Genomic DNA, 21262 nt, shown 5'->3' with positions numbered 1-21262 from the left:
CACACAGAAGAACCAGAAGTACCTACAACTAGGATATACAACCATGTACTGGGGCTTTGGGGAGAAAAAAAAAAAAGAGGAAGATTGGCAACAGATGTTAGCTCAGGGCTAATCTTCCTCAAACAAACAAAAGATTACTCTCAATGAAATATGTCTGTAACTTAAGAGTACTCAAAGGAAATGCAAAAAGTCCTATTTTAGATTATAATCTCACATAGGAAAGTGTTTTTTTTCCCCTATGGGATAGTCTTCCTCTATTTAACAAAACAGCCATTTGGCTTCCTTGGTGGTTGGCCCCCTTGCTACAATCAGAATAAAAAATTCTAAATTCTAAATCTACACTGTCCAATTTGTAGCCACTACCCACATGTTGCTATTGAGCACTTGAAATGTGGCTAGTCTGAATTGAGACCTACTGTTAAGTGTGAAATACACATCAGATCTCAAATATTTAGAATGAAAAAAGAATATAAAATATCTCCATAATTTTTATGTTAATTACATGTTGAAATAATATCTTGGATATACTAAGTTAAATAAAATATATCATTAAAACTAATTCATCTGTTTCTCCCTTCCTTCCTTCCTTCCCTCCCTCCCTCCCTCCCTTCTTTATTTATTTTTTGTGAGGAAGATCAGCTCTGAGCTAACATCCATGCTAATCCTCCTCTTTTTGCTGAGGAAGACCAGCTCTGAGCTAACCATCTATTGCCAATCCTCCTCCTTTTTTTCCCCAAAGCCCCACTAGATAGTTGTATGTCATAATTGCACATCCTTCTAGTTGCTGTATGTGGGACACAGCCTCAGCATGGCCGGACAAGCGGTGCATCGGTGCACACCAGGGATCCGAACCAGGGCCGCCAGTAGCGGAACGCGCGCACTTAACCGCTAAGCCACAGGGCCGGCCCATCTTTTTATTTTTTTAATGTAGGTGCTAAAAGTTTTAAAATTTACACATTTGGCTCACGTTTGTAGCTCACATTATACTTCTATTGGACAGCACTGATCTAAATCATCAGGGCAGCATTTCCTCCTACAGGATCAGAGAGCTTCACCTCTGAATAGACATGTTTGAATGAGTTACAGTGTACTTATGTATTAAAATATCTTTAATTCAAAATATTTTAAAGCATTACCTATTTAATCACTAGCTCTCTCTGAAAGAGTAGAAAGCTATGTCCCCCATTTTCCAAATGCAGCTCCACAGAGGTTTAAATGACTGACAATTGTCAAGTTGTATGGGTGCTCTAAGTCTGTACCCAGACTAAGTTACAATGCCTTCACTTTTACTTTTCTTTGTATACTTTCTTAGAGAAGCAGTGGTCATTTAAAAAAAAAAAAAAAAATACTGCCTAGAAATAACCAAATCATTGACCCTAGGAAAAAGGCAAGCAAATAGGATCTTAAATGGTGACTCTCAACAGATGTTCCCTCAATCACAGTAAAAGACAAGAGAAGACAGAATCAATTGCTGCAGTTGTCAAAAGTATTATAATAGAAAAGCTATCAAAATTCTCACCAATTCCAATATTCCAAAAAAAAGAACTCTTTCTGAATTATATTTTACAGAAGGACAAGTTTTGTACTTGCTTTCTCCCCAAGTGTAGTCATCTCTCTATATATCTATCTATCTGTCTGTCAAAACATCCCCAGAGGAACAGAAACCTGGCCTGTCTTTGGATAAGCTTTAAAATGTTCCCCTTGGATTACAATAGTGGTGCTAGGGAAGAAGAACAGAGTTTTAGACATTTCTGCTTCCCGGCAGAATCCAAGAGAATGTTCAAAGGGCTCTTGAGTAACTCTATCCCACAACTCCCGTGCCCCCTTCTTTTTAAAAAAGATAATAATGAGTAATTTTATTAAGAGTCTCTTCCATATTAACCAAAGACAATTTTAATCTAGCTTTATATATGGTTCCCTTAAAATATTTAGTGTTATTTTTAAGTGATGTAATTCACATATCACAAAATCCATTTAAAGTTACAATTAAATTTTTTTTAAATATTCAGAGTTGTGCAAACATTTCAATTTTAGAATATTTTCATCACCCCAAAATACACACTGTACCTTTAGTTTAGTTATCACCCACTCAACTCGCCCTTCCCATCCCTAGGCAACCACTAATCTACTTTCTGTCTCTATGGATTTATCCATTCTGGATACTTCATATAAATAGAATCATACAGTATGTAGCCTTTTGTGACTGGCTTCTTTCACTCAGCATGTTTTCAAGGTTCATGTTGTAGCATATATTAGTACTTCACTCCTTTCTATGGTTGAATAATGTTCTATTGTGTGTGTGTGTGTGTATATATATATATATATAGACCACATTTTATTCATCCATTCATCAGTTGATGGACATGAGGGTTGTTTCCACTGTTAGATTATCATGAATAATGTTGCTATGAACATTTGTGTACAAGTTTTTATGTGAATATGTTTTCAGTTCCCTTGGGTACATATCTACAAGTGGAATTGTCAGGTCATATGGTGACTTTATGTTGAATTTTTTTTTGAGGAAGATTAATTAGCCCTGACCTAACAGCCGATGCCAATCCTCGTCTTTTTTTTTTTTTTTGGCTGAGAAATATTGGCCCTGAGCTAACATCCGTGCCCATCTTCCTCTACTTTATATGGGATGCTGCCACAGCATGGCTTGACAAGCGGTGCGTCGGTCCGCGCCCGGGATCCAAACCTGCAAACCCTGGGCCGCCGAAGCAGAGCATGCGAAATTAACTGCTACGCCACCGGGCCAACCCCTATGTTGAACTTTTTAAGGAACTTTCAAACTGCTTTCCAAAGCAGCTCCCATGCCTTTTCAACTTGGTTTAGTCTATCCCACCCAAACTAATCCAATTCAATAAGCATCCACTGTGAGCTTATGTGCCAAGTGGTATGCTTGGCAGAGAGGACATAGATGACTAAGAGATCATCCCGGTCTGCAGGGAGCCCACTGCCTGGTGTAAAACCTCAGAGTTTAGTAGAAATGAGTGAAAAGTTCTTCCTACAACCTGGAATCTGCCTTCAAGAGGAAGGAAGAACATACTTGCAGGCAGAATCACTGGATGAGAATAAGATGCTCAAATGATGCTGGTCCTTTACAATTACACAACTAGCATTCTGGGCGTGTTTAGTAACGGGGTTTTTGTATTTATTGCTGCCACTGTGGCTTTTTATACCTTTATGAGGTATAAAATGAGGCTTATACTGAACTCATCTGTTACTAAAAATTATCTACATCTAGTGACACTTCACAAGCCTGTGGGAAATAAGTAATCATGATCCAATTTTTATTTTATAGTTATCCTAACTACAAAATCACTATCACAGTATGAAATTAGCCTGCCACATAGGGATCTCTAAGATGATTCCAATAGCCAAGCGGAAAGAGTTTACTTAATTTGGCAAGCTAAAATTCCCTAAGCCTCTTGTAGAAGCAGAAAAGAAGAGATGCTTAGGGAAAGAATGAAGAGTGGACAAAAAGGTCAAAGAATTAAGTGAAAGTGATGTCATAAAATGCAAAGGACGGAAAAGTTTCAAGGAGGGAGTGGTTAGTAATATTAAACCCTACATAGATATTATACTGGAAGAAAACCAAAAAGATATTATACTGGAATAAAACCATCTTTAGTAATTAAGATATTACTGGTAATGTTAACAAAAGCAATTTCAGTGGAGTAGAGGGAGCAGTGTTTGGAAAAGAGATTGGGATGTGAAGTAGACTAGTGAAAGTAATGGGAGGAAGATGAATGTGTTTCTATATTGAGAGGACGAAATCGATGGAGGCAAGGCTACAGCCGTAGGAGAAAGGGAATGATAGACAGAGAACTGAGGCAGATTCGTAAGGAATTTGGAATGGATATGCAAGCACCAGTGGAGGAGTTTGCCTTGGACAGAGAGGGACTTTCTTTTAGAGGGACTTAGAAACTATGCTTCTAAGACATATATGCTTCTGAGAAGGGACAATTGTGCTTCTGACAGGGAAGAATGGGTACTGATGCAGATATCCATGTGCAGGGAGTGGTGACGGGAACAAGTTAAAGAAATATAGTAAATTACTACTTCATATAGCACTTTATACACTAAAGCAATTTCACACACACTAGATGCATTTGAGTCTCATAATGACCATGGAAACATGCTTGGGGAGACTGAACGAGTTGCCCCAAGTCCTTCAGCTAGTGAGCCACATAGGTGCTTCTTCAAACTCAAAGTCCCATGCCCTTTCAGTGATGTCACATTCCTTAGTAACTATGTACAAGCAGAGGAGGAAGGTGATGAAGGAAAGATCCATGGGATTTGAGTGACTAGCTTGGGGAATACGAAGGGATGTCTCTCTTCCATCAAGTGAGGGAAAACTTTGCAGAGATTAGATTTACGTAGCTGCTTCAATGAAGAAAGATTAAAGAAATGTCTAATCATATTTGCGTGAGGATGCTTTTATCACAATGGAAAAAATAGGGATAAAGGCAGATTATCAGAAGATAGGACAAAGGGTCTGACTCATGTGGTAGTCGAAATCCCAGGGATTTTTCCTTACGGGTGTGCAAAGTGTTAGTGCTAAATTTCCTCTCCAGTCTTCATTTAGAAATGCCCTTTTTGTTTACATTACAATTTCTGACGCTGTGATTACACAATGTCAAAACACTAGCTTGGTATGGAATTTCAGACAATCAATCTGATATCCTCTTAGTGCACAGTGAGGTCATGAAGTATCTTAGGAATCAAAAGTCTGACAAATCAGAGGGTGTGGTATGGCAAACCTGTGTTAAAAATCCAATCTATGCCCAATGAAAAGATACTGGACCACAGAAACTTTGAATGCTTATTTTATGGGGGCCTTTATTTTGGCTGAGGTGGGGGTACCTTAGAGATAATACAGTGGTGAGTGGTTTTGTTAAGAAGAGGCTTATCTCTTATTACTGGACACTCTTTCAATTAGCTGTCTCTTCAGGTGTCTTATGGATACCTGTTATGGTCTAACTGGCTACCTCAAGTGTGCTGTAGGAAAAGGAAACAAGGCAACTGGACTTGTACAGCTTCACCAGACCCCCTTCTCTGACTCTGATATTTCTGGCAGGAAAAGGAACTGAGCCAACGAACAGCTTCAAGAGTAGAAGCTCCAGGGAGGGCAGGGCTAGATGGTGGTAAATGTCCATTTGGCCTTCTTTTTTTTTTTTTTATTGCAGTAACATTGGTTTATAACATTGCAAAAATTTCAGGTGTACATCATTGTACTTCTATTTCTGCATGGACTACATCATGTTCACCACCAAAATACTAATTACAACCCATCACCACACACATGTACCGAATTATCCCTTTCACCCTCCACCTTCTGATAGCTACCATGAGCAAGGGACTGGAGCACTATAAAGGCAAGAGCTCTGGTACACTGCAGGGATGCAGGCTCCATCCATCCATCTACTGTTTGGCATTTTTGTTATTTCCTCCCAAGGGATGCTTGCTTTTCTCTGTAGGCTACATGGGAAGTTAGAGAAGCTGGAAAAGCAATTTTCTTTTCCTCTCCTTCTTAACCATTTCCCCTAATCCTGAGACACAAGGTCCCTGGCTTTGTCCTTGGAAGGGGGGGTGGGGTGCAGCTGGTCAACTTCTAAGACGGCCTTCCCCCACTCCAGTAAACTAAGGAAAAGTTCATTTGAACAAGAAGCTAATTAAAGACCGAGCGAGGCTTTTAAAAATGAACCATAGTTTCCTTTGATAAAATTCAGGTTGAGCTTATGGACTGTATCAAATATTTTCACCTTCATGTCAGTCTGGACTTCCTCTAATAGGGTGAGTTTATCTGTTGAAAAAGATAACACAGAAAATGAGATAATACTTCAGTTTGGTTAGCAGCACTTCTTTCTTGACCCTATGCCAAATATAATTTTAACTATTAAGTTTGCCTTTCTTCCATGGTACTACCACATTGTTATCATGGTAAGAATATTGTTTTACAAAAACATTTTGAAATAAAACAGAAGTTAATTTTGAAAATCTCATTTTAGTTTTTATATTTCTCTTGTGAAAGGTTTATCCAGTGTTGTCTAAGCCTCTTTTAGGTAGCAGACCACTTGAATTCTTCTGACTCATGCTTCCTCCAAACTCTCTTGTGTACTGGACTCTCTGATGGGTGTTATTTTCCCTCCTATGACACAGCTTCTCCTTATGTGTAATCACTCTGACTTGGAGGAGGACAGAGAGAATGACCAAGCAGAACAGCCTTGGTTACCGAGTAGGTTATTTCTACACAGGTTATTCCTATTCCCCTTAAGGTTATACAGTCAGATTTTCAGAACAGCAGTTCATTACAATATATGATGAGAGAAGAAATTGAGGCAGCAAATTATAATCTAATATCTTCTAAAAATGAGCAGTAAGCATTAAGCTTTTGTTATTACAAAGTTATCATGAATATTTTTAAAATGGAATCTTAAAAAATCAGATTTTGTTTCATTTTTTAGTATGAAAACACATTCTGCATATTCTTAAGTAAAACACAATAAAGTTTCTAATTGTAGTAATGGAGGCAGTTTGGTTTATTTAAAAGCACTAAAACAAATGAGGCAGCGCATTGCTGACCTGGATCATGCCAGTGGTGGTGAGTGGGCAGGGAAACGAGCACTCCTGCATGCTGCTAATCCTGCCACCTTCCTGACAGCAATCATGTCAAAAGCCTTGGGTTCTGCATACTCCTTGACCTAATCCTATGAGTTAAGCGCTATTATTTCACTTTACAGATGAAGAAACTGAAATTCAGAGAGAGTAGGTAACTTAGTGGAGCTGCAATCCAGGCTTACAGTTACCTAACCCAGAGCTTACACTTAACCACTACACTACAAACCTCATTCAATAATATGGGGTTTGTTTTTAGACAGTATTCCTATAATAAAATAATATGCAGCAATTTAACGTGTTGTTTTACAAGAATATATAATAACATGGACAGATGTTTGCAAAATTATAAATAGCAAAAGTAAGTTTAAGAACAATATGATCTTAATTTTATTAAAAATACATAAACATATAAATAAAACAGATATGTGTGACAGATACATAGATGCACATCTAGAGAGACTGTTGAGATCACAGGTAACTTATTTTCTTCATTTTGTGTATCTGTCTTAAATTTTCTACCTTTGAATTCAAAACGATCTTTTTAAAGATGTTCAATCTCAGTTCTCAAACTGTGAATCTGCAAGTCAAAGACATAACCTACTTTTATTTAAAAAGGTACTTGAAATGAAAGATACAACATCAATTTTAAAATAGATTACTACAATTCTCTAGTGGCCCATCTTGATTTCTTCTTACTTTAAATCTAAACATTCTGATTTACTAAGGTTATTTATGTTGGAATCATAGAGCAAAAGGAAAGAGCTACAGAGAAATTGGGCAGGGGGAGGGCAAGAACCCCTGCAGCTCTTACTAACTGCTCTTTCATCTTAGTGTGAATGACATGACTCCAAGCTCTAATCCTCTAACCCTGCACTGAATTTCACCCTTTAACATGAGCCCAGAATATGGTCCAAATCAGGGGCTCCCCAGTCAGTGAAAAAGAGTATCAAGAACTCATGTTTATTTATTGATAAAGGATAAGCATGGGAAAAACAAAGACTTGCGAACTTTCCCATGTTGATTTTCGTTAGTAACACCACCCAGCATGTTTGTTCAGTCTGCGGCTTCTTTCCATATGACTTACAAGGTGTTATTTTAACAGGAATGGAACTCACTGAGCAATGTGACTGACTGAGGAAGAGCCGGTTCATGCAGATAGTAGCCTCCAGTTCTATCCCAGCAGAGCGAATATTCTTGTTGGATTTGTTGAAAAGCTCTGACAGGAAGGAAGAGACATTAGTGAGAATTTCCCTCAGATAACACATTTTAGTTGAAAGAAATCCTGCCCAATTATTTTCCCCAAATATCATATATGAGTAATTTAGAATGGAAGTTGGAAATCTTGCTTTTTTTCAAGAAATTTTCAATTTTTTTTCTGGCAAACTTCCTGTTATTATAATGCAAACACATATATTTCACGGAGAGGCCAATCTTCCTCCTACTTTCTTTCTGGGTGAAGACTGGTTCAGTTCCAGGTCAGTGACTGCAGAGTTGTCTTACCATCATATCTCCTTTCCACAAGTTAAAGCACTAACTGTATACAGGACTTTATTTGAATTTATACTGCATTTCTAAGTATTATATGTACCTCATAGGTAATTTTGAAAGTACTACAAAGTTCAAGGAAGATTAAAACACCACAATCCCACCACTCATGAAAAAAACCCTTATTATTAATAGTATATACCCTTCTTGAACTTATTGCACATTACCATATTAACGGCTCTGAGTAGTCAGAAAAAAAAAAAATTCACCTTTGTTTCAAAGAATGTTTCCCAAACTTCCTGGACCATGAATCCTTCGGTGGTATAACACCTATTAATAACCTGAGGAACTCAGGATCTGAGGAACACATTTTAGGAATGCCACCTTAATGACTGTATCACTGTCCAGGATCTTCCGCCATATTAAGTAATCTAGAGTTACCCAAACTCAACAATGCTCACCCCTCTACCTAAACTCAGACTAAAGTTGAATAACTTACAGTGATAAATATTTACTTCAAGAAAGCAACATGCATGGGTAATTTTATAGTATATAAATTATATCTCAATAAAGTCTTTTTTTTTTTTTTAGAGAAACCAATATGCTTGTGTTTCAGGAAAACTGAGAAGCAGAGTAACTTGATGAACATGAGATCGGAGCAAAAAGGAATATTCTATGCTGGCCAAGGTGACTCTTTCCTGCCCACAAGAGAGGATACATCTTTAGTTACCATAACGAATCCATAAAGAATCCCACATTCATACTACACAATTCTACCTCTTCTAGTTTTCCTTTCAAACGTTCTGGCAATGCTTACGAATTAATCTACTTAAGTCCTCCTACAGTATAAAAGAGTGAATGCATATTCCAGGGTGGAAATGAACAGCAGCAGCCATAGTCCAAAAGAGCCCACCATAAGTGAAGCAATTCTTTTAAACTTCATGTTTTCCCTAGAATATACATGTCAGAAAATATTTTAAAAATGCAACAGTTAAAAGTTTTTAATTCCAAATCTTTAGGGATAACTGATACATGAAGAATATGTGTTATAATTCACCTGTGACTTTATATACTTTAAAACACATCAAATGTACCCTATTTGAGAAGTAAAGCTCAAAGCTAAACATCTCCCTTGTATTCTTGCTATCTTTTTCTAGGAGCAAAAATTGACAAGGTTGATATAAGCGCTAAATCAAAATCACATTCCATGCATCCCTTCTAGGGTTGACACATGCAAAGATGAGCTCATTTGCTGCCACAGATGGATTATACCAACTCAATGAAGCTCAACGGCCACTTTTAGTTTGGTTATCTCTTGGTTCTCTGAGACATTTTTATCACCCACACAAAACAAATAAAAATATCATAAAAGGCAATGATGCTTTTTTTATATGCAAACTATTTATTGAAGTATATTATTTAAAATATCACTCTTCAAAGAGGCCACAAAAATTAAAGCATTCAAAAACTTTAAGTAAAACTCTTCAAGGGTAAGCTATTTTTTTCAGTTTTTACAAAGTTTAGCAGCCAGAGGATACTTCTATCGAGACTTGCAGTTGGTTCAGACTCAGCTTCTGCTCATGCTGTGCAGAGCCTCCACGATGGTTTTATTGTACTCTGCAATCTGCTTGGTCACATTCTTCATAATTGGCTGGTAATCACTCTCTTGACTCTTGGTTGCTATGACTATTTACATGAGTTAAGGAGGAACACTCAAGAAAAATATTAATCTGATTGTGGCTGAGAAAGAAACCAAATCATATTGGTATTTTTCTTATTGAAAACTGAAGATGGCAGAGAAAAAGCACAATTAGAATATTTTTTTAAATGTATTATTTTAACAGATTAAGCATCAATTGAAACCTAAAAGTCCAAGCAAAACTTGTTTCAAAAAAGTTCACCTACAGTATAAAAGCTTTTTTATAGTTAATATATTATACCTCTCAATATAATTCTGGTCTTAGAACAACTGAATATTCAGAAGAACCATGTTCTCTACAGTACTACACACAATTTCAGGCAAGTCTCTAGACTTCATTGTCTTTCAAGATCACCTACTTCGTGTTGCACAAAACTAGAGTGCTGGACTTCAGCATATTGCGAACGCGAGTCTTTTGCTTTTAAACTAAGTTGCACTACCACTGGGGATAAAGTCCCTAAATGCATCTCGTGTGGAGGTATACTGCGGTCCGTGCTGCCCTGAGCTGAAGTTCAGCAGTGTCCTATAGGAGAATCTATGCTACCAATGAGTCAAGATCTAGTTCTCCAAGCAGAGATGTCCTTGAATGGGTCAAAAAAGGGAATAGGAAACAACTTTTGGGAAAATGTTTCTTACAACTCCACAATACATGTCCTCACCAGCTGCTTCCTCCTATGATCACACAAAAAGATAAACAACAAGATGGAATATAAGTACCATCTTGGTAGGAATAAGATGAAGTTGAATTGGCTGGAACACAGATGAGCTTAAAGCTCAAATTTCTCATAACACTATTTGGTTTACCTCCCTTTGCTGCCCAGATATCCAAGGTACAGCATTATAAACAACAATAAACAACTATAGATACATATACATATATATGGTTATATATAATTTTCCCAACAACTCTATAAGAAGGAAATATTAACTGTATTTGAGATGATAAAATTGAGGCTTTAACAAATTAAGTAAATTGTCCAAAGTCCATAAACTATAAGTAGCAGACTCAACATTTACAATTAGATCTCCCAACTCCAAAACCTGTACACTTAGTCACTATGCCTCATTATGACTTTATACAGTCTGCATTCTATTAGTTACTTTGGTATACACACCCCCACATTCACCCTAACTATTGTAGAGTGGAAACTAAGTCTTACTCAATTATTCTCCACATTGGTTAGCTCAGTGTTTTGTACATATTAGGTATTTGGTAAGTGTGTGTTAAATTGAATTTCATTTCAGTCTTTAAAGAAATTCCTAGAAAAAAAATGACTCAGTCAAGTTCATTTGCAGCTTTTTAAAGGATACATTCTTTCATCACAAAATTATTTTGCTCATGGTGCTGCCACTTCCTCTCCAAATTTGTAAGCTAAAAACAAAAGAAAAATGTTAACCAGTGCCCATATTCAAAACAATCATACACCCTTTTAAAGGGATAAGAAAAAAAAAACACTCAATTTTAAATCTTATGAACTCCTTGCATTTTATTGAGATAAAGCCACAGTAGAAAAAAAAGAAATTTAGAAAAGATTAAACAATAATAAATACACTAATAAATACAATGTTGAATTCGACAACAGGTTTTACTCTATATGTTTATTTTAATCAAAAAATATTTAAAATATTTATTATACCAATGAACATGTCAATTGAAAGACAATTTATGATTTTCCCTTTCCTAAAAGAACTTGAAAAAGAAGAATGGGACATGATGGGAATCTCTCCTTGAAATCTGGAAGTCTCATGCCACAAATGTAATATATTCTAACACTGTCAAAGGTTCAGCTATATAGGAGAAACTTCCTTATTTCCAGGGCTAAATTTCCTGTCTAATTCCACAAGCTGTGATAAGAGCAGAGCTGCAGTGTGAAGATTATAAGAGGGCTGGTTAAAAAGCTGGCACTGTTACAATAATTTCTGCATCAACAGGAAGCTAATGTGGATATTATATTGATGGTTGCTTCCTCAGAAGACAATTTTACTATTATAGAATTAAACTGTTTTTCTGATTTAATTAACCTTGTAACTCTGGGTTACAGTCTTTCTTTTTTAAGATGCACATAGTTTTTTTCCTAAGCAAAGGACTGTCTGAAAAATGAAACTTTAAAATAATGTTCTGCCTGGGCATTTCCAAGAAGTAATGATTACTTTTAAAAATCTGGTAACTGAAGCAGCATTAACAATATTTCTTTCTACTCTCATGTTAAAATTATTTTCAGGGCATAAGTTCAGTCTTAATGTAGCATCCATCCCATTGTTTCCTCCAGAGATAAAACTAGATATTAGAATGAATCATACTTAATTAATTATGTAAAATGCATGTGCTGTGTAGTTAACACTACTAAATCAGATCTAGCTCCCCCAGATAGGACCTTGAAGTTAAGATGGACTTAAGGAAGCAGTCAGCACTTTTTGACTATAAATCTCTAATAACCTTTTGCAAAGTCAAGTACCAAACTTTTCCCCCTTTGTTTCATAAAAGGAGTGGCCTTCTTATAATGCATTAGATCTCTTAAGTGCTACACGAATAATGCTATAAAAGCAACACTACGTCAGATGGTCAAATTCCTTCCAGATTATACATCTATATTAGTGACTTGCCTTTAAACCTCTGAAGATATCATGAAGCAAAAATCTGTTTTTTTCCTACAATTTATTTAAAAAGCCTGTTATGAGTTATTTATATATTTCGGATGTTAACTCCTTATCAGATATATGATTTGCAAATATTTTCTCCCATTCCTTAAGTTGATTTTCCATTTTGTTGATGATTTCTTTTGCTGTGCAAAAGCTTTTTAGTTTGATGTAGGCCCACTTATTTATTTTTGCCTTTGTTGCTTGTGCTTTTGGTGTCATAACCAAAATATGTTACCAAGACTAATGTCAAGGAGCTTCTTCTTTATGTTTTCTTCTAGAAGTTTTACAGTTTTGTCCAATATGAATATGTTTAAATTATTTCAAATAAATAATAGTAATTCATTTAAAAAAGTGTCTGTTATGTAAACTTATTTATAGATGTCAAAAAGTATTTTTCAAGAAAACAGATGCAAAAGATAGGGAGACCAGGATTGGATTTGATCCGTTGGGATTCACAAAAGGCAACAAGTAACACAGAGAAGGGTTGTAAATTGTGGCTTATGTTACAAATTCTTGTTATCAGTATATGCAGTCAAGAATATGATTAGTACTTAATGTGGGAATAAATACGGTAGCCACTGACTGGCTCTAAGAAATTGTGTTTGTCAAGTGTTTTCCTCCTTAAATCATCTATTCAGTGGAAGAGGAGGGCCAATATTCCATAAGAAATATAGTATTTTTTCCTTAGGCCCATTTAAGACAACGACCTCACAAACTTTTTTAGGTTTCTTCTCCAGCACCCATCCCCACTATAAAACAGCCTAGGATAATTTTGCCATTTACAAGTCCATATCTAGGTTTGCATATTATGAAGTAGAGACAGAATTACTGACTGATAAATTTGAATTATGTAAATTAGTGATTTCTGAGCTTTTTGTAGTTGTGGCAAACTCTGATGAGACTCCACCCCTTTCAAGAAGAATATATCTTTTTTTTAAAATGGTACAGCCATGGGATGAAATAGCTGATGTCATAAAAATGTCATCAAAAAAGAATTTGAAAATATTTAAATGAGAAAATAAATGATTAAAGACTTTATGCATGGAATTATTTCATGTTTTGTAAAAAAATATAGTTTATATGGATGTATAATTGCAAAGGAAAAAAGTTTACAAAGTTATTATATGAAAATGTTAACGATGATTGTCTATTAAGATCATATTACTATATAAAGAAAAGGAAGAAAAATTTTAATGTGTTTACCATTAGTAAATCATAGTTGCAAATTGCTAATATAGACTAGTTAGATATGAGAATGACCAATCTTTATCAGACCATGATTACTGATTTTGTATGTCATACATGCTTCATTTACTCCTCCAACACTTATTGAACACCTGTTATGTGGCAACAACTAGCACAATGCTGGGGAGAAAGTGAATAGACAGACATCATATCTGCCCTCTCAGACAGAGCTCTCAGTCTAGAAGACCTCAGACATTGTTCAGGTAATTATCGGTAGGATAACTGATACAAAAAGGGGGTTTGACTGTGCATCCTGTCTAAATAATCAGTGCTGTAAATCAAGAAGTTCAAGGACAGGACTGCCCTTTATAGCATTATTTGAACAGTTTTAAACTAGAAATAACCTAAATGTCCAACAATACAGAATTAGTTCAGCAAATTATGTTATATCCATATAGTCAAATATTACATAGAATCATATTTTTAAAAAACAGCTACTGACAAGGGAAAGTACTTAGGATGTCTAGTTAATAATGAAAAACAAGTTTCCAAATAATATGTACAAAATGATACCATTTCTATAAATATATAGAAATAAATGTGTACTTATGTATATGTATAAAGTGTATGTACGCGTAACATACGTAAAACCTAGAAGGACGCATACAAAATGACAAGAATTGTCTCCTCTGAGTGGTGGAATACTAGTCATTAGGGTTTATTTTCTTTATTTGTGGTTTTTGTGAATTAGCAAAGTTTCTAAATAAAAAATGCTTTACTTTTGAAATTTTTAAAAGCTAGTACCATAATGGCTGTGCCCAGAACAGTGCCTAGCACACAGTAGGCCTTCAATATAGGTTTATAGAAGGCAGAAAAGCAGAAGTAAAATCATTCTGAGTGGAGATTACACAGAATCTGGCTATCTTTAAAGCCAGAAAATGTGGAAGGTAAATAAAGCAGGTAGGAAAAAAAAAAAGAAAAGAAAAAGGTTGTTTTAGAGTGATATATAGATTAAGAGAACAGGACAGACAGCCTAAAAAGAGAAATGAATTTCAGAGTCTTTTTCTTTTTACCTGAGAATGTGTCTCATTTTCTTGCAATTGTGTTTTTAGTGTCTCATATTCTACGTTTAGCTTCTCCATTATTTTCTTAAAGGCATTTCTGCGAGTTGATAATACTGTTCGCTCCTTATGTAATTTCTAGATAGATCCAAATAGAAGTAAATAACAGGCTTTAGCAAATATCTAGTAAGCCAATATAAGTCATATTTGACAAATAATTTCAATGATATTCTGTTAAAATTCTACCAAAGCTATAATTACTCTAAAATCTGTTTCTAAAAATATCCTTTGATGGCCAGCCCCCTGGCTTAGCAGTTAAGTGTGCGCACTCCACTCCTGGCGGCCCGGGGTTCGGATCCCAGGCGCGCACCGACGCACTGCTTCTCCGGCCATGCTGAGGCCGCATCCCACGTATGGCAACTAGAAGGATGTGCAACTATGACATACAACTATCTACTGGGGCTTTGGGGGGGAAAAGGAGGAGGATTGGCAATAGATGTTAGCTCAGAGCCGGTCTTCCTCAGCAAAAAGAGGAGGATTAGCATGGATGTTAGCTCAGGGCTGATCCTCCTCACAAAAAAAAATAAACAAATAAAAAAAATCTAAAAAAATAAATAAGTAAAAATATCCTTTGAACTATAATAAGCTAAATTAATATTAACTGTAATAATAATAACTCTATTAAGGCTGCCATTTCTGTTCCTACCCCACCAAATTTACTTTACATGAACACAAATGGCAATGAAAAGCCACTGACAAGTCTTGAGTAGGGAAATATCACAATCAAATCTGCATTTAACAAAGTTCATATTTGTTGAAATGCTCTATCCCTTGCTTCTCAATTTTTGCCTTTTGTTTAAAACTTAAATCACTCTAAATTCCTACTATATATGTAAACATCTTTATTTTTTCTTAGCTTATATACCAAATAATCAACTGTAAATAATAAATTCTATAAACTATACAGATATTAAATTTGACCAACAGAAAACAACTGGAATTATAATTCTGTATGACTTTGTTACCATTTACCTTTTTCTTTTCTTCTCCTGATGATTTTAAAGCTGGTAAATTATTATATGTCTCCAGATCAGCTGTCATTTGCTTAATCTTGCTTTTTAGAGAACGTTGTTCCTCAATCATCTTACTTTCCAGAAGTTCCATTTTCTGCAGATCCAACTGCAGACGTTGACTCTCTGAAACATAGGAAGGTCCAAGGCCATAAGAAGTCAAACTTTATTCCTTTCACAAAAAGAAATGCAATGCAACCATTAAAAACCATGTTTTACAAGAGTATCTGCAACAGAAACATATGTTCCACCACAACCAGTGAAACAATACAAAGATAAATTAAGAAAAAAGAATATGCATCCCCCAGGTAACCAATGTAACCTGATGTACATTAGCCACACTTGTCTCCATGCTCATGCAAACACATAAGAATGCACAGAGGTTTTTTTTCTTAATATAACATATATTATGAGATAAAGACTCATTATTTTTAATGGGGGCATGACACAGACAAACAGTTATTTGGGAAAAACAGCAAGTTACGAAACATTAGATATATATTTGAGCAAGATTTTTAATTAGACACACAGTCAATTCTCTCTATAAAGACACCGTGAACGCTGAGTTAGCAAATACTGAACTGTCACGCCTAGGGGAAATACAGGGTTAGGCTCCTGTGAGTCTCTAATCACAATATTTTCATCAATTGAGTAATACATAACCTTGTTTTATGAATACGTCTGTTGAAACAAACCTTATTTAATATATATTGTTGATTCGTTAACACTGAACTCACTGCCAACTTACGTCTGAACGAGCTTATCTAACACAAGTTTTCTCTATAAGGCACATCACAGCTTTCTTGCACTTAGGAACACTAGCCAGCACTTCAGCACTACGCTTGGGGGCTATTTTAAATAACAAAATCACCAAGACAAAGCACAAAAACAAGGAAAACATCGACACCAAATATATCGTGAAAAGGATACTTGTTTACAGTATGAGAACAAAAACAAGAAGGCAGAGTGTTGTTTTATTGGATCTCTGCTGGGAATGTGCATGTCAGGCAATTCAAATTTTTCACCACTCTGTGCATTTTCACAAATGACTGTGAAAATGCTGCAATTATTGATTTTGGGGTAACAAACTAATTTGAGTGAGTAGGCAAATCCGAATGAATGGATGGTAGGATAGGCAGAGGGAGATACACACAAACTTTTGTTTGTGGGAGGGAATGAGATTAAGGGTGGAAGTCAGTTTAGGATATGTTGTGTTTGAGATACCTCAGACACATCCAAATAGAGATAAGTAAAGATGTCCATGTACAGATATATGGGTCTGAGGCCCAGAGGGAAATCTGAGGTCTGAAGATACAGATTTTGAAAACATCAGCACAGAGATGGCAACTGAAGCTATGGGAATGGTTGAAATCATCAAGAGAAAAGGATTCATGACAGAACCTGTAAGAATACCAAATTTTTTTCTTTTTTTCCTGAGGAAGATTTGCCCTGAGCTAACATCAGTGCCAATCTTCCTCTATTTTGTATGTGGGTCGCCGCCACAGCATGGCCATCAATGAGTGGTGAGCAGAGTGTGCTGAACGTAACCACTAGGCCATGGGACCAGACCCAAGAATACCAAATTTTTAAAGGATAAATAGACATGAAGGATCCTGCAAGGGAGAATAAGAAATGACCAAAGAAATAAGAGAAAAATCAGAAGCCGTGGAGAAAAGACATTTCAAAAATAAGAGTGGTTTGTAGTACAGAATACTGCTTGGAGATTAAAAAAAAAAAAAAAGACTATAAAATATGTGTTGGATTTACTGACTAGGAGGGCTCTTTATTTAATTAATATCTTTTTGAGACTAGATTTCATAGAAAGAAATGGGAGCGAGTGAGAGAAAGGTTTTAAGAAATTTGGCTGTGAAACCTTTGAAAGTATTTTTTGAATACTTTGAAAATATTTTTAATTTTATTATTTATGCTTTTTTATATCTCCTAAATCCTCTATAATGAATATGAATTACATTTACAATCAGAAAACAATATTTAAAAAAATATTCCAGTCTGATAGAATTATATAATACCTACCATCTCTATTTCAGAGACTTCTCTGTGATTCTGACTTTGAAAAGATCCTTTTTAAAGGGAGAGAAAGGTAAAGGGGGGAAACAATACAACTGAGCATCTGAAATATGCCCAGCTTTATACGTCATCTGATTTACTTTCCATAACAGCCCTCGGGCGTAAATGTTATTCGAGGAAACTGAAGCTTAGAAAGGTAATTTGCCCAAGGTCACACAACCAGTCAGGCTTTGGTGCAGAGTGACAATATTATCATCTTTATGAAAGGTTCATTTTTAAGACAGCAAATGTTACTTTACGATCCAAAAAGATGCCTCTATGAGCAACAGTGAGCTATGAGAAGAGGAACAATAACACTTGGTCAATTTTGCTGCTTCAAGCTTCCTTCCCCAGGCATCATTCTTTGTTTCACTTTCCTTCTAGCTACCAAACTAAAACCTGATTAGAGCTAACTCAAAAACAGATACCAAAATGGAATTGAAATACGCATCCTACATATCCAGATGAAGAAATCTGAATTCAAACCTGCCTGGGCCAGTTTCCCCTATCCTGTGTTCCCAGGCTTAGGCATGGTAATAATCACATACATCCCATAGTTACTTATTTGTAGACAGAGGCAATAGTGATACATCTTCATCTTAGAACACTTGGCCTTCACTTTTCTTCTATTTTAAAGTAGGGATATGAGTACCCTCAGAAAAATATGGTGGTATTTCAGTGTGTCAAAAGTCAAACATGAACATCTTCCTTTTATTACTTAGAGATTTAGGGATGAAAGATTTTTATATTAAAATAACATATTTTGGGGCAAAATACAACATTCAAATTAATTTTTATGATAAAGTTTAATCTTATAGTGGGATGTATTGTTCCCTGTATATACATACTATTTTTCTCTAGCTCCTTTCATTGTTTTCTATTTATTGCTGCATTTCAGCAGTTTAACTATGATATGCTTAGGTGACAGATTGTTATATTAATCTTGTTTGGGGTTTAATAAGCTTCTTAGATCTGTAAAATCAAGTTTTTCATCAAATTTGGGAAACAATCAGCCATTATTTCTTCAACTACCTTTTCTCCCCCTTCTCTGTCCCTCCTCTCCTTCTGGAACTCCAATTACATGCATGTTAGACTGCTTCCAACTATCCATTGGGTCATTTATGCTCATTTTTATTTCTTCTTCAGGTTGGATAATTTCTATTGATCTATCTTCAAGTTCACTGACTTTTTTTTTATGGTATCTTCAATACTCTATTAAGGTCATTCAGTGAATTTTTCATTTTAGTTATATTTTCAATTCTAGAATTTTCACTTGGTTCATTTTATAATTTCCATTTCTCTGTGGGATCTCCATCTGTTCATTTATTATGATTTTATTTTCCTTTAAGCCCTTAAATACATTTATAAACTTTCAAAAACCTTTTCATTTCAACATCTGGATCATCTCATGTTCAGTGTACAGTGACTGCTTTTCCCTTTGACTCACATTGTCCCGTTTCTTCACATGTCTAGTAAATTTTATTGCATAGTGGACATTTTAAATGCTATGTTGTAGAGACTTTGGATTCCACCATACTCCTTTGAAGAGCATTGATTTCTATTATAAATTAGCAATAAACTTTCCTGAACTGAAACTCTACACTTTTCTCCTTTGGAGTGGGCAGTATCTGAAATCTCTGTACTCAGTTCTTTCAACTTCTAGCTGCTGCTTTTTCCTAGGTCCCCTAAAGTCTACTCAATGCACACACAGTTCAGTAGTCAGCTTAGGATTTGAGTATGGTTTATACACATATTTCGGCACTTAGTCTCCCTCTTACCAAGACATCTCCCTAATATGTGGGCAGGCAATGAGTAAGTTAGTTGGTTTCTTAACAGAAGATTTAGCAAAATTTACTTGGAATTAAGTTTCATTATCTATACAGATTCTCTAATGGAAAAATCAAATACAAAGCTACTATTAATCTTCCTCTTCTACCTATGAAACCAGACAGATTATTGATTAAAATATACCTGGAAGGTGATATTATAATAAAAATCTCATGTTCAAGAATTGAGTGACTCTCTACTTACAAATATAACAATTATCACATACAGTATAAAATATCAAATAGTAAAAAAAATGTTCAAAAGACAATGATTTAAGAAAGGAAGTTGTTTTAAGGTGATATAATTTGTTTTAATTTGGTATAATTAAACTTGAACATTTCCTCTTGTCCCTTTAAGTCTTAAGACACAACCATATTGAAATATATATTAAAAAACATATATATGGACTTAAATGTTGTTGAGAGGGTTTTGTTTTGTGGGATTCATATTTCTACTAGAGTTGGAAACAGTTAAGATGAGAATCAAAGTGCTGAATCAAAGGCACTGAGGCTTATGGTGTTTCAGTGCTGTAAATATGAAATGTCCTCAGCTTCTATATTTTGACTGGCGAAAACAGTTATATAAATCTAACTACAAGTTTAATTTGAAGATATATTAGGGACATACATTTAGTAGCTATACAAACTGCTTTTCCTAGAGAAAGGGAGAAAACGGTTGGTTGGTATAGGGTAAAGTTTATCTTCCTTTAACAGTAGGCCCCATGAAAAGCTAAAAGCTTCTCCAAGGGAAGAGACAGGAAGAGGATGCAGACTAGTTCCTTCTGATATGCTATGAAGTTGCAAAGTTTACCAAGCAGTGTGTACATAGCAGCAAAATCTCAGAAGGAACTACTTTGACCTGGGGAAATGTTTCTGAAATATTCTGCCATCAGCGCATTTGTTTATTCCCTGGAGTTTCCTTTCCAAAAACATAAATAAAAACTATTGCTGACAGATTCCTTGTGTCTTTACTCATGCAGAACACCAGTGTTTCTCAGTCTTTTTTTTTCATTATTGTCCCCCTAAGGAGCCGTTTGTAGACTATTTGTTTCCCAATCATCTCCCTCCCATGAAATTTTTATATTACAGATGTAACATATATCCGTTTATGTATAGTGACTTTTCGAGGGCCACAAACCATTATAATATCCAAGATTTTTTTTTACCCTCCCCTCAAGAAGTAATTTTTCCCCCTTGGGAGAGATACTGCCCCATTAAGAAACACAGAGTACACTAAGAAAATCAGGTGAGTTCCAATTATAACATCAAGGGATGAAAGGGAGGCAATTCACAAAGGGGGAATGTAAACCGCATTATCTCTGAAAGGTGAACAAGAATATTATAAACCTCAGGGTGATTTCCAGATAGAATAAATTTCTTGTGGGGGATGGTGTTAAGGAAAGAGAGAAAAAAATTATTTATATGCTTGGTTTAAATGAACACTTAAAAATAACTAAGTAAATGAAATTAATTGTAAGGGTCAGAGAATTCAAACCTTAATAAGGAAAATTTTCAGTCAAATCCTTACCATAGTAATAAACTAGATTTTTATCTCCATTGAAGCCAGTTTTCATTCTTTTTCAACTCTACATCTCTGGAGAAAAT

The 21262-nt window shown here is 35.4% G+C and overlaps 1 protein-coding gene across 1 annotated transcript in view; it reads right to left on the bottom strand.

The window, feature by feature from the left end:
- Nucleotides 1–9488: 9488 nt before the first annotated feature.
- IFT74 (intraflagellar transport 74) overlaps nt 9489–21262 on the bottom strand; it is a 70428-nt gene continuing 58654 nt past the window's right edge. The window contains exons 17-20 of the mRNA XM_014786007.2: nt 15727–15890; nt 14707–14832; nt 11120–11180; nt 9489–9795 (exon numbers count right to left, since the gene is read on the bottom strand). Coding sequence (XP_014641493.1) covers nt 9677–9795; nt 11120–11180; nt 14707–14832; nt 15727–15890 — 470 coding nt within the window. The 3' untranslated portion in view covers nt 9489–9676. The remainder of the gene's footprint in view (nt 9796–11119; nt 11181–14706; nt 14833–15726; nt 15891–21262) is intronic.

This window comes from Ceratotherium simum, chromosome 20 (genome assembly GCF_057802395.1).
Source record: "Ceratotherium simum simum isolate JZ-2026a chromosome 20, ASM5780239v1, whole genome shotgun sequence".
NCBI lineage: Eukaryota > Metazoa > Chordata > Mammalia > Perissodactyla > Rhinocerotidae > Ceratotherium > Ceratotherium simum.
Note: the sequence above shows the minus strand (reverse complement) of the source record. Positions and strands in the feature narration are given on the sequence as shown.